Genomic DNA, 14293 nt, shown 5'->3' with positions numbered 1-14293 from the left:
ACCCAGAGTCTTAGCCGCTGGACCACCAGGGAAGCCCCCTCCCTCTTGTTTTAGAGGCAACATCTTACAGACCTGCCAGTGGCTATTTTGCAATATGTGTCTTTCTTGCCCACCTGACCCCTCCTGGGATCATGTGTGGGGTGCCATTGTGGCATCAAGGACCAGCCCAGGGCCTTGATGGGCTTCATCTTAGAATCTTCTCTGACTTAGATCTCCAGATGGCTACAATGTGTCCCTTTCCTTCTGGCCAGCAGTGCTGCCCAGTGTCAGAGACACCAGGCTCCTACAGATCTTGTGTTCGCGAGATGCTGGCTCAAGGGTCACCTGTGCGGCCACTGTCCCACCTCCTCCACCCCAGACTTCTGTGGTTGGTGAGGACCTGCTGGCCCTCTAGCCTCCTCCAGTCCATCCTATGGCTCGGCCTGTGTGTGGGGCAGGTCCAGGGGTCAGGGCAGAGCCTTCTAAGCTCCTAGATAAGCTCAGGTCCCTGCACACAGATCAGGGCTGGGCATCATCCCCAATCTCCGCAGACTCTAAGCAGCCGCTGCTTCCCTGTCTTGTTCTTGATTTCCCCCAAGCAAGACCATTCCTAACAGCAGCCTCACATTGGCAAGTGGGCTGGGACACCAGGACTTGATTACATCTGGTCAGTACTGGGCCTGGCTCCCCCAACACATGCAGGTCCCCCAGGCTCCCAGGGAAGGTGACCGCTGCCTCCCTGTGTGTCCCAGGATGTTGTCCAAGGCCCGGGGGCTTGACCAGGGGCATCTCAGGGCTGGAACCCACAGGAGTGTCTCCCTTGGGCGTGGGAGCTTGGGCACCCACCTATGGGGGTGCCAGGTGTGGCAACATCCCACCCTCAGGAGTCTGTGGGAGCAGTGTGTCCACCCTCAGGCCCAGGGAAGCTTCCGGTCACGAGGAGGCCCCCCTGCCTGTAGTCCTCCCCCTTCTTCCCCCCAAACCCTGGCCACAGGCTTAGGTTGCCTAGCCACCCCATCCTTCTCAGCAATCTGGGACATTGATGGTGGCCCTTCTGCCACAAGGAGGGGGCAGGAGACAGTCCCCCGCCTCCCTCCATGTCCCCACCTCCCTGCCTTCTGCATCCCTTAGGGTCAGGCCCTTCCAGTTAGCATCCATCCCAGGGTCAAGGCTTTGCCCGCTGCGGGGCCCAGAGATCCTTGTACTTGTGCGCATGCACACTCTCACACCTTCACACATAAAGACACACATGCCCACATAGATTCACACCAACACACTAAAACATGCACAAATACAATCACATAACTCATACACACATTCAGAGGCACACAAAAGTATGTATACAAGTGTGTATTCACCCACAAATGTGCATGCACTCACAAATACACATGCACACCCAACACACTAACTCATGCACACAAATGTGTATGCTTAACATGCATGCATGTATGCACACATAACACATATGCATGCACAGAAACACACCCATTCACATGTGCCAAGTAAGCACACACATGAACACACAAACATGCACAAATGCAGGCGTACAGTGTGAAGCTACGCAGACATGCAGATTTTCATAGTAGCCACAGAGAGAAACACATGCACACATACACAGGAATACACATGACACCAGCCCAAACATGAGCACAAATGCACAAAAATGCCTGCACACTCGTGCAAAGGTGCCCCGAGAAGGAGGCAGACATGCTGGAGTATTCACCCATGTTCACACACAGCTGCATACCTGTGTGCAAGGAGCACACACATTCACACAGTCACTGACAAGAACACCTTTTGATTCATTTGTGCGGGTTCTCTATCCAGACCTGGGGGACACAGGGTGGTCCTCAGCAGGGAAGAGGGGGCCCCTGCTCTGGGGAGAAGCTGGGTCCAGGCAGCCACGGGCGGAGAATGGCTCTCGGAGGTCGTTCCGCGGGACTCACAGCTCCGAGCTGTCCGGCTTGGCAGGGTCCACAGGATGCTGCCTCATAAACTTCATAGCAGCCGCCTCCTTTTTATTTGTTTGACCTTGACAATCGTTTGTGATACGCACCAGAGCCCAGCCGTCTCTCCTCCTAATTCATACACAAAGCACTTAGCCTGGCTTCCTTCTCTGCTCCCGGCCGGCGCGGGGCCCAGCACTCCTCAGGGTTTCTTATGGTGGAGTCTAGAGTCCCGCTGGGTCCCCAGGGCAGCCTCTCTCAGCCCGGGACGTGAGCAGGAAGGATGCCAGAGCCTGCGGGGCAGGCCCACGGTCTCCCCATACCCCCTGCAGCCCCTGGGCCTGGGTGGGCCTGGGGTGGGTCCTGGGCGCCTCCCCATGCCAGTCCTCTCTCCCCTGCAGAGGAGCCCACCTTCCGCTGCGACGCGTGTGACGAGCTCTTCCCATCCAAGCTGGACCTGCGCCGCCACAAGAAGTATGCGTGCAGCTCGGTGGGGGCCGCGCTGTACGAGGGCCTGGCCGACGAGCTCAAGCCTGAGGGCCTGGGTGGTGGCGGCGGTGACGGGCAGGCCCACGAGTGCAAGGACTGCGAGCGGATGTTCCCCACCAAGTACAGGTGCGGCCCCTCCCCCGCCCGCCCCGCCCCACCCCCCAGGAGCATCACGGACAGTGGGGGCAGTTGACCCTGGGAGCATAGGGGGAGCCCTGAAGAAGGGCAGAGGTCAGCCTTGGGCCCTCCAGCCTGCCCAGGCTGAGAAACCCAAGGTGCTAAAGGGCATGGAGATATGTCTTGAGGGTAGGAACCCGGCCCACTCATCTGCCCTTGGGGACAATGCAGGCCCACCAGCTGGCAGTTGGAGGTCACAGCTCACACCCTGACCCTAAAGGCCAGGCCCCTGGTCAGAGTCCCCCCACCCACAGAGGATCCTCAAGTCACCCGCTGGAGCCACTGCTGCAACCCCCCCATCATGTCACCAGGGCTGAGCTGTGGGGACAGACTTGAAAGAAGTCAGGAACACAGGCCAGGCCCCCAGAAATGCAAGGGTCAAGCCCCAGGACCATTTCCAGGGTGAGGTCCAGGGCCAGTCTGGGGGACGCTGCCCCAGGGGTTCTGGAGTGGCCTGGCCCTCTGGACACATACAGACTCCTTCCCAGACAGTGGACGTGGGCAGGAAGGGGCCACCCAGGGGTCCCCTCACCCCCCACCCCAGGTACCAGCCTCTGTGTCCCATGGAAGCCCCCACCTGTCCCAGGAGACTTCATGGACGTGGGCACAGATGTCCAGCCAGCCATGTGATGGCCAGACGCAGCCTCCCAGGCCCCAAGGCAAGGCAGGAGTCAGGACCTGGGAGCTGGGGACCCAACAGGGGAGAAACAGGCCCCAAAGTCCCCAGGCTCCGGGGACCAGTGAAGACCTTCACAGCCTGTGCCCCTCCTCCGCCTCTGAGGATTTCCTCCGGGGCAGCCCCTGCAAAGTCAGAGTGAAACCCCATCAGGTCACTAACTGGCTGTAGGATGGAGGGGAATTGAACGCCAATCCCGTCACAGCCCCCTGGGGACGGGAAACCCTCCACCCAGAACGGATGACTGAGAAAATAAGAGTTTGGGCAAATCCCGACCGAGGCCCTTGGCGGTAAGCGCTGCTCAAGAGGACCCGTGTTTTCTTTACATAAACACATAAATCACAATTAACAACAGGGGAAAAGATACAATCTGCCGGGTGCTGGAGAACCAGGCGTTTCTGATCTAAATGGATGGCTGGGCCCCGTAATTAACGGGCCGTGATGTATTGCTGCTTTGCTCATGAAGATTAACGGTCATACCTGGGACAGGAGGAGAAGTGGGGCGTCCCCCGAGGTGGGGGGGGAGCTCAGGGAGGCCTGTTCATCCAAGTTCACCCCTCTCCGCAGCTGTGCCCGCCTTCCCATCACATCTCGCTTGGAGACCCCTTGCTCACTCCTGCCACCCCCGTGATACGTGCGTGGTGGGCAGCCTCTCAGTCTGGTTTGGCCGGGGGGCATACTCTGGGCACTCAGAGGGGTGGCTTTGGGTTTCCTGGGCTGCACCCCCACTCCGGGGCTCCTCTGGGGCTCGTAACAATGTTGGAAGTTTCTAGACCCATTTTTTGTTAGGCCCAAGGTTAGCATCAAGGGGAAGTTTGTTTTGAAATACAGAAGTGTGAACTGGGACCCTGCCTGGCTCTGGATGCCTGGGGGTGGTCTTGGGTGAGGGCCCAAGCTCCATCCATGCCCTGGCTTCCCCCAACCATCCAACATGGGAAGGCCATGTCTGCCGGTCCACCCAGTTGCCCTGTCCAGGCAGGAGGCAGACAGACTGGCTGCCAGGCCCCTCCCTGCTCTCTGAGCAGGAGGTGGCAGGGGCTCCAGGGGCGGGGATGAGGCCCTTCCCTCCAGGCCCCTGGTGATCCCGGTCCACTGTGTGCAGCTTGGAACAGCACATGGTCGTCCACACGGAAGAGCGAGAGTACAAGTGTGACCAGTGTCCCAAGGCCTTCAACTGGAAGTCCAACCTCATCCGTCACCAGATGTCCCACGACAGCGGCAAGCGCTTCGAATGTGAAAACTGCGTGAAGGTAACGGGGCTTGCCCCGCTGGCCCTGCCCGTATTAAGACGCAGAGCACATGTGGGGAACACAGGCCCCCAAGTCATTTGAGAGGAAGACAGGAAGTGTGTGGGGTCGCACAACAGGGAAGGAGGCGGGGCCAGACCCAGGTCTTCTCGGGTTCCCACCTACAGGACAGGTCAGACCTGTGGCTCAAAGGCCTGGAGCTTAAGGAAGCATCTGAGCTCCTGCCTGGGGCACCCTCAGGGCCACAGTTCTCTCGGGAATTATTATGGAAGCACCAGAGTCCAGGGAGGCCTGACAGTCCCCTAAGGCCACCCTGCGGGTCACTGCCCCAGCAGAGACCCTTCCGGCCAGGCTCAGGGAGGTGGACAGAGCGCCCGGGGAGACCCCCATCCCGTGACCTGACCCGGAGTCCACAGGGAGCGACCGACAGGATGTGACGTGCCAGCGTCTGTGTCCCCAGGTGTTCACGGACCCCAGCAACCTGCAGCGACACATCCGCTCCCAGCACGTGGGCGCCCGGGCCCACGCCTGCCCAGACTGCGGGAAGACCTTCGCCACCTCCTCGGGCCTCAAGCAGCACAAGCACATCCACAGCACCGTCAAACCTTTTATATGTGAGTGAGTGGTCGCCGTCCAGCCCCCGCCCAGACCCCCGCCCAGACCCCTGCCCGGCGTGCCCAGGTTGGGGGGTGCTTGGGGTTCAGCCAAGGGGTGAAGTCCTCAGGCTTTTCCCTGCTTGTGGGACCCTGTCTGTCCAGAAAACACTTGTGGCAGCTGCCGATCCCTCTGCCAGGGATGGCTGCCTCCTGGTGCCACTTTATCATCACTCTGCTCCCTCACACCCTCTCATTCTGGAATCCATCTTTCTCTTGCTCTGGCCTCACTTTCCCCTCCTGCCCTCCTTGGGTCCTCCCTGTAGCTCACTCATCCAGTGGTTGGAGGTGGGCAGTGGGTGGTAAAGATCCCTGTGGTCCTGCAGAGAAGCCAGCAACATACCTTTCCCCTCCCCGCCTCCCCTTCCCCCCACACATGGGCTGCCCAGAGCTCTAGCAGGTGTGGTAATATCAGTGCTTCCCACCCACCTGCAGCCTTTGGGGACCCCAGGCAGTATGCCCATGCTGACCTGTGCGGCAGGGGCCAGCCGTGAATAACTGGACCCCTGTCCACATGCTGTTGACCTGCCAGTGGAGGAGACGGAAGCTAAGCCATCAGGGTCGGGGGAGGGTTGCAGGGTCAGGAGGCTCTCCAGGTACCCAAGCAGGTGTCATCTGGCCCATGTGCTGGGAGGTGGGATGGTCTATGGGTGACCCAAGTTCTGGCAGAGAGCTCGAGGAGGTGGGCAAGGGGTGGGGTGAGAGCGACGGGGTGCCTGCTGAGAAGGCTCATGACAGGGTGCTGTGAGCACAGAAGCCTTGAGCTTGTGGTGTGTTTGGGGAGGGAAGTAATAGGAGAGGAGACAGAGATCACAGGGTTAGGTCCTGGGAATCTAGTGGGCCAATGTAGGAGCATGACCCTACTTCTCAGAGTTTAGGAGATATTGAAGGTTCTTCTGTCTAGCATTGCACCAAGTCATCTCACTTGAGATTGTGCTGAGTCACTGTTCACACCAACACAGAGCTGGCTCATCAGCCAGCTTAACTCGCCAGCGTTGTCCTGACTCATGGGTCACACCATCATTCTGCTGAGTCAACATTCACGTGAGCTTGACCTGATTCGTCGTTCACACCAGCATTGCACTGGGAGCCATTCACATAAGATTGTCCTGACTCATTGTTCACACCAGTATTCTGCTGAGTCAGATACACACGAGATTGTCCTAACTCATCCTTCACATCAGCTTCACACTGTCATTCACATAAGATTGCACTGAGTCATAGTCCCCACGAGATTATGCTAAGCCATCATTTCACACACATGAGTTCATAGCGCCCTTACAAACCTGACGGAGCAGGGACCACACTGTGTCCAACCAAAGGGAAGTGACAGAGAAGGAAACAGTCTTGGCAGCATGAAGTGACCAGGCCTTCGAGGCCCTGCTGCAGCTCCAGGGGCCTGGCTGCTGACCCCAGGCTGGGTGGCCTGGGACCTCTCGGGTCCTAGCACATCAGTGTTGGGGGTGGGAGGAACTAAATCTGGGAGCTTAAGGACTTGGGTCTCAGTGGCTTCACCAATGTGGGGGCCTCACAGGGCTGGACTGCTCCCCCAAAGAGGCCATACTTGCTGGTCAGGCCTTTGTTGAGTAGCTGGGGCTATGCTCCCCTCCTGCCCACTGCCCCAAGCCTAGGCTTCCAGCTGTCTTGTTAGAGGTGACTGAGCCCCCATCCCACCTGGGTCACCCACTCCCTCAGCCAGGGAAAATGCACTTCTTGAGAGTGAGTATGTGTATCTGTGTGCGTGTGCACACACACACAAACCACATGCATACTCTACAGGAAAAGAAACTGCTGGCCAGCACAAGCAGTGGCCAGGGTCCCTCTGCATCCCACAGGGCATGGGTACACTCCCCCAGGCGCTGATCCCACATCCAGCTCCTGGTGGATTGCCTGGGTCTTTCCCAGCCCCTGCAGGGAGCCAGCTCCCTTCGCCAGCTCTATCAGCCATTGTAGGACCAGCACCCACCTCTCCAGGGACCTCAGTCTCCCAGAGGCCTCTCTGTAGCCCCAGCATTTCATCAGGACCCCTTTGTCGTGTGACTGGGTGGGTGGGAAGCAAGGGTCCCAGGCTCCCTTCGCCCAGGCATTGCCACTGGTCCCTGAACCACCCCTGCCACACACACTGGGAGTTGCCCTGGGAGGGTGCCATTTCCAGGCTCAGGAGGGCAGCAGCCACTGATGAGGTGCCACAGAGCCCCACTGTGGGGGACAGAGGGCATCACAGAGCCTCTTAAAGGGCCGGGGACATAGCAAGGTGTCACTCATCTGGCCAGGAGCCCTGAGCCAGGGAGTGGCCTCTCTTCCCACGAGGGGCCACAGGCTCGCCTGAGGGTATTTATAGACCTTCCTGAGGAGCAGCGGCCCCTCTGCACCAGCCTCCTCCCAAAAAGGGCAGATTTGATTAAACGAGGCAGTGCTCTTCCCCCTCAGCCTTGAAAATGTCCCGCCAAGCCAGACAGCCAGGAAGGCAGAGCCGTTAATATAAATAGATATTGTGATTAAAGAGCACGATCAGCTCGGGGCCAGCGCTCCCAGCGAGATTCGCATGACATCAGGCCGCAAGAGTGTGCAGAGAGCGAGAAACACGCTGAAATCATTGTTTCCATGGGGGCTGCATTTAGGAAGCAAATCGTCCTGCAGAGAGAGAGACAGTGTGTGTGTGTGTGTGTGTGTGTGTGTTCCTCCGTTGCTGGTTAGGAAAACAAGAAGAGAAAGAAAAACTGGTGGTTAGCTGACACTCAGCTCACCATTGGGAAAATGGCGAGACTGGGTTGCCAGGGCCTACGGGGCCTGCCGTTTGGCTCTGGCCGCCACCCTCTCCTGTTACGCACAGGGCTGGAGCGGCCTCTCCATCCCAGTCTGGGGAGGTCTCACTTTTCTCAGATGTGGAACCAGCCCCCTCGGGGGCTCCCCTCCCACCTCCACCTTCTGGCCACCCCCAGACTCTGATGTCACAGCCAGGAGCTCTGCTCTCAGGCTCGGGGACTAAGAACTCCCAGGGGCTGGTCACTCCTGAGGCCTCCTTGTCCTGGGAGCAGATCACAGGCCTGGGGGCAGAATGAGAGGAGGAAGCTGAGAGCTTCCTCTCAGCTTAGGAAGCGGGCGGCCTAGCCCAGGGGGTGTTGTTTTACTGGCTTCTACTGGAACAGCGTGGCTGATGTGGTAGGGAGACCCAGTGGGGAGTCTGGGTGGGTGGGCACAGTTGCACATGTGATGGTGTGCTGTGTCTTTGCCTGTCTCTGGGAGCAATTTTGAAGACCTCGGTCCCACCTGACAAACTTATGGGGTCAGGAGAACACAGAGCAGCAGGGCCCATTCTCCAGTGGAGAAGGCTGAAGTGGGTAGAGATCTACCCAGGCCACCCAGAGACCCCAGGGGAGGCACAGGGACGTCCTTGCCAATCTATTTTGGTCACCAGAGGCCAATCCCAGGGAAGGGTGCATGTGCATAGATATGTATATGTACACATGTGTGTGCAGGTACATGTGATGACACAGTTACAGTGCAACATGTGTTTGTGAACATACACTCATGTGTGACACACTTGTGTACCTAAGCACACGTGTCCATAGACCTGTGTGTGTACCTGAATGCATGCGTACACCTGAGTGTACATGCAGGTACTCATGCCTACTGACGCATGTGTGCACACACATACATACTCCCAGCCCCGAGCAGTGCAGGGTCCCCGTCGCCTCCCCTCACACCGCTGTCTTTGCCCTGCTGCCCCCAGGTGAGGTCTGCCACAAGTCGTACACGCAGTTCTCCAACCTGTGCCGCCACAAGCGCATGCACGCGGACTGTCGCACGCAGATCAAGTGCAAGGACTGCGGGCAGATGTTCAGCACTACCTCGTCCCTCAACAAGCACCGGCGCTTCTGTGAGGGCAAGAACCATTACCCGCCGGGAGGCATCTTTGCGCCCGGCCTGCCCCTGACCCCCAGCCCCTTGATGGACAAGGCCAAGCCGCCCCCCGGTCTCAACCACGCCGGCCTGGGCTTTGGCGAGTACTTTCCTTCCAGGCCGCACCCTGGGAGCCTGCCCTTCTCCGCGGCACCCCCCAGCTTCCCCACGCTCACGCCCGGCTTCCCGGGCATCTTCCCTCCATCCCTGTACCCCCGGCCGCCTCTGCTACCTCCCACGCCGCTGCTCAAGAGCCCCCTGAACCACACACAGGACGCCAAGCTCCCCAGCCCCCTGGGGAACCCGGCACTGCCCCTCGTCTCCGCTGTCGGCAACAGTAGCCAGGGCACCGCAGCGGCCGCGGGGCCCGAGGAGAAGCTGGAGGGCCACCTGGAGGAGGCGTACACCACCAAACTCAAGCCCCGGGGCAGCGACCTGTCAGATGGCAGCGACTTCGAGGACATCAACACCACGACTGGGACTGACCTGGACACGACCACGGGCACGGGCTCCGACCTAGACAGCGACGTGGACAGTGACCGCGACAAGACCAAGGACAAGGGCAAGGCGGCTGAGGGCAAGCCCGAGTTCGGGGGCAGCGCGGTGCCCCCAGGCGCCCCGAACAGTGTGGGCGAGGTTCCCGTCTTCTACTCCCAACACTTTTTCCCGCCGCCCCAGGAGCAGCTGCTGACAGCATCGGGCGCGGCGGGAGACTCCATCAAGGCCATCGCGTCCATCGCTGAGAAGTACTTCGGGCCCGGCTTCATGGGCGTGCCGGAGAAGAAGCTGGGCGCGCTGCCCTACCACTCCGTGTTCCCCTTCCAGTTCCTGCCCCACCTCCCCCACTCCCTGTATCCCTTCACGGACCGCGCCCTCACCCACAACCTGCTGGTCAAGGCCGAGCCAAAGTCGCCTCGGGACGCCCTCAAGGCCGGCGGCCCCAGTGCTGAGTCCCCCTTTGACCTCACCACCAAACCCAAAGAGGCCAAGCCCGTTCTGCCGGCGCCCAAGGTGCCCCCAGCCCCGGCGTCCGGTGAGGAGCAGCCACTGGACCTGAGCATTGGCAGCCGCGTGCGGGCCAGCCAGAACGGAGGGGCACGGGAGCCCCGCAAGAACCACGTGTACGGCGAGCGCAGGCTGGGGCCCAGCAAGGGGCTGCCCAAGGTGTGCCCTGCCCAGCTGCCCCAGCAGCCGCCCCTGCACTATGCCAAGCCGTCGCCCTTCTTCATGGACCCCATCTACAGGTATTCACACGCCCCGCCCTCACGTACTCTCCCCGGGAACCACCTCCCCTGCTCCCCCAAGCGTCATCCCTCTGTCTCTGCAGCTTCAGGAGGTGCTTCGGCTCTGGGCAGGGAGGGGTCTGTGCTGCTTTGAAGTCCAGGCCCGGCTCGGCCCCTTCCTAGGGTGGGTGCCTGGCAGGGTCTCCTGGGGACACTTGGCTCCCTTTCGCAGATGCCACTGAGAGAACCGCTGCCCTCCCTTGAGCCCCGCCCCCAGCCTGCCCTCAGACACCTGCTGGTGTCTCCAGCCTCCCTCTCTGGATCCACTCTGCCTCCCAGGACACTCCTGGCTGTTATGTCTGCTCTAGCGTCTCTGCTTCCCTGTGACTGCCCTGTGGCACCCCTCCCCGGAGCCACAGCTGGGGTTCCTGTTGGCCTAGGGGTGATCAGAGGAGGAGCTACTTGTCCCCAGAGACAAGAGGAGGAGGGAGAAAGAGGAAAGCTCTGGAAGATTTGCAAAACATCAGTGTTCCATCGCTCTGATAGACCTTTCGGAGAGCGGCCAACGGATTCCCCCTCCCCAGTTTTTGAGCAGGCTTTGATCAGGGGGTTTTTGACCCCCATTGCATGTGTCCCAGGGTGCTGGGCAGGCTGAGCCCTGAGGAGAGGGCTGTGGCCCTGAGTGGGCCTGGGAGGGGCCCGGAGGGGCAGGCAGGCGTGGTGGTTCAGCCACTATTACAGGCCCATGGCTCTGTGTGGGAGGGGCCCATGTGCCCATCGGTGAGTGTGTCCACATGGGAATTCAGGGAAACTGTGGCCATTTTGAGGGCTCGTGTGAAGCACAGGGGCCAGGCAGGGCCTGGGGATGGGCGTGTAGGAGAGGTCACCTCTGCAAAGGTGCAGTAGGAGGAATGATGGCAGGGCTGCCAGCGACGGGGAGGAGGGAGGATGGACCAGCCTCCTGCTCTGCCCTCCACACCCACTCAAGGCCTCCACACTCACCCAGGGCCCTGGCTGGCCTGTGTCTGCAGCTGGTTCCATTTTCTGCCAGGTCTTGGCATTGTCATCACAGGAAACCTGAAAAATGGTCCCCTGGGTGTTTCTTTAAGAACACACCATTCACAGATAGTTTGAGAAAGTGACCAGAGGCCTGTTACGACTGACGGTGGCTCACAGGCTCTCTGGGGTGAACATGCCCATCAAAGGCCCACGGAGCACCTGCCAGTTTCAGTTGAATCTGTAGGACTCGGTGTGGGGGACAGGAGATAGCTGGAGTTCAAGGGAGGAGGCCCCCCAGGGTAAGCAGCGCTCACGCAGAGGAAGGGGTGGGACTGGAGACCTAGGGAGCAAGGCTCCTGGTCAAGCCCCCGGAGTTGGAGCCAGTAGGCCTGCAAGAGGCTCTGGGTTAACTGTTTCCCTTCAGCCTCCTCGTCCACCCTTTCCCAGCTCCCCTGCCAGCCCCCAGCCCTCCTCTGCCCCTCCTCTCCCCACTGCAGGCCTGTTTCGGGGCTTTGGGCCTTTTTCTGGAAGTTGGCGGGGCAGCCAGTCAGGCCTGGAAGCAGGAATTGGCCACAGGGCCCGCCGACCCTCCCCTCCTGCCCAAACTTCTCTGAGACCTGGCTTGTGCCAGGCTCTTGCCCTCTGGATTTAGGGTACAGCTGCTGATGGAGGGGCTGCCCAGTCCCCAACTTCACGCACAGACACCAGCAAAATGCCTGAGAGTGGGTTACCCCAAGATGCCTGAGATGTGGGGTAACCTCTTCCCACGCCCCCTGAGCCCAGTCAAGATGAACACTCGTGGTGTCGAGAAGGTTCCCTCCAAGTGAAGGTGTGGGCGACAGTCACTGCCTGTGTAAAGGTTGGCTGGGGGCTAGGGGACAGGGTCCTCCCAGCTCCTGGATGGTCCTGGGGTGACTCCAGCAAAACTCCCCAGTGTCCCCACAGGACCCCCAGGTGTGACCATGGACACATACCCATAACCTTCTTCCCCCAGGTTGGAGGAATCCCGACACTGCCAGGCTGATCCCCTCCCCGACCCTCCAGCCCTTCTCACCACCATGTGCTGCTGGCTCTGTGACAGGCCCAGAGTTACTGTGATGACGAAAGCCATGTACCTTGGCAGGGCGCATGTCTGCTGGGGGTCAGGGGTCAGCTGGCAGGGGCTTCTCGGAGCCAGCCTGGTGGGCTGCATGAGACACAGAGGGCGGGAGAAGGCAGAAGACGATCTTCAATACCCCCTCCCCCTCTATGAGACCCCTTCCTCTCAGCCCACACCACCCACCCCGGGGGCCTTATTGAAAGACCGACTCAGCCCAGCTTTGATCGGGGCCTCTGCTAAGGCCCTGAGGTCCCCTAGGGACAGAGCTGAGCCTAAGAGGGGTGGGAGTGTGGCCCTGGACAGACGAGGCGGCATTTCCCGCAGCTGTGTCTGCCTTCAGGGAGGCGGTAGGACTCCCCAAGTCACCTTGTGTAAATCTTGACTCCCATGGGGGACACTGAGGCAGGCATCGTTGGGAAATGGTGAGAGGAGGAGGTCAGGGGAGGAGGGACAGCCACCTCCTCCGCTTGCTGTGATTGGCAGTTGTACTGGCATTTAGGGAACATTCTGGAATTGTTGTCGCCAGCAGCCGTCTTGAGGTTTTAGGTAGACACTGCCTGGCTGCTGTGGGGAGGCCCTGAGACCTCCCCAGGACAGAAACCTGCTGGTCACTCACACAGCCCTGCCCAGTTGGACCCTGGTTGCTCACACACCCACCCAGTCAGACAGAACACCTGTGCCAAGGGCTCGGCAGAACAGGGAAGTGGGGTGTAGGTGGCAGCCCCTGTGTGCCCCACATTCCGCTGCTGGGGAGCCCAGGGACCCCAACGAGGCCGAGCCCTCGCTGGGCAAACGGGTCAGTGGGCAGAGGCTGCTGCACACGGGACCCTTAGAAAAGGTTCCTAGCTCCGGCATCAGGCGTTCATCACATGCATGGGTGCTGGCAGCTGGGTAGTTAGGGGGACACTGGGGAGACACTAAGGGGTCCAGACCTGGGTGTGGTGTGGGGAGTGTGTGTGTGCTCGGACAGGCAAGTGCACAGCCAGGTCACAGACCGTCCTTACAGCATCAGGTGAGACGTGGTCACAGGGCCTGTGGAAGTTGGGCGCTGAGGTGAGGCCCCCACCTGGTGACTGATGGGGCACAGGTGGGAGCCAGGAGGGGCAGGGACCACGGCCCCTCCCCACCCAGTGCTGGGCTGCTCAGTGGGGTCCGTAACCCTCTGTGTTGCTGTCCAGCAGGGTGGAGAAGCGGAAGGTGACCGACCCGGTGGGAGCCCTTAAGGAAAAGTACCTGAGGCCATCCCCGTTGCTCTTCCATCCCCAGGTAAGGCCAGCAGGAGCCTGAGGTCCATCCAGGCCCAGCCACAAGCCCCAGGCAGGTCTCTGCTTCCCATCCCTGCACACCCACCCATCCCTGTGAGGTTGGGGAAGATGAGACAGGGCCGGACAGGTGAGGCAGGAGGGTGGTCCTTGGCGGGGGCGCCCTAAGAAGCAGCCAGGGACACTGGCCCACGGGCACCCCCCTCGACCCACGGCTGGGAGGGGTAGTGAACGTCCCCCCTGCAGCGGTGGGCTGCAGTTCTGATGGAGCATATCCAAACATTTGGACCATAGGGAGAAGGAACAGGAGAGAGCCGGGGAGGTATGGACGCCAGCAGCCTCTCTGGCACGAGGGACATGGGGGCACTTAAGAGGAAAGACCAGCAGAGGAGGGGCAGTGCAGGGGGCAGAGGCAGGGAGCAGGACAGCAGCAGAGGCGCTGGCATGGAGCCCAGGGGATCCCAGGGGGTCGTGGGCAGAGGGACTGCCCTCCCCCGGGGATGCAGAGGGTGGCGAGACCACCTGTCAAGACTAGAATCAGGAGCCTGGGAAAAAGAACCCCCAGGTCTGGGCAGTGGCTACAGACCCCACCAAGCCTGCAGGCACTTCTGTGCCCCTATTCTCACTGCTTGGAGCCCAG

General features: G+C 60.4%; 1 protein-coding gene across 2 annotated transcripts in view; it reads left to right on the top strand.

Moving 5' to 3' along the window:
• Positions 1 to 14293, top strand: part of PRDM16 (PR/SET domain 16) — a 338180-nt gene that overhangs the window by 299229 nt on the left and 24658 nt on the right. Inside the window, exons 6-10 of one of the 2 annotated variants that reach the window (XM_061160551.1) lie at positions 2327 to 2540; positions 4370 to 4517; positions 4975 to 5128; positions 8901 to 10314; positions 13573 to 13657. In XM_061160551.1, the coding sequence (XP_061016534.1) occupies positions 2327 to 2540; positions 4370 to 4517; positions 4975 to 5128; positions 8901 to 10314; positions 13573 to 13657 (2015 nt within the window). Of the gene's footprint in view, positions 1 to 2326; positions 2541 to 4369; positions 4518 to 4974; positions 5129 to 8900; positions 10315 to 13569; positions 13658 to 14293 lie in introns of both variants that reach the window. The other variant, XM_061160552.1, reaches the window with a different exon arrangement.

The sequence above is a fragment of the Dama dama genome, chromosome 14, assembly GCF_033118175.1.
Source record: "Dama dama isolate Ldn47 chromosome 14, ASM3311817v1, whole genome shotgun sequence".
Classification (NCBI taxonomy): domain Eukaryota; kingdom Metazoa; phylum Chordata; class Mammalia; order Artiodactyla; family Cervidae; genus Dama; species Dama dama.
This window is presented reverse-complemented; position numbering and strand designations above follow the sequence as displayed.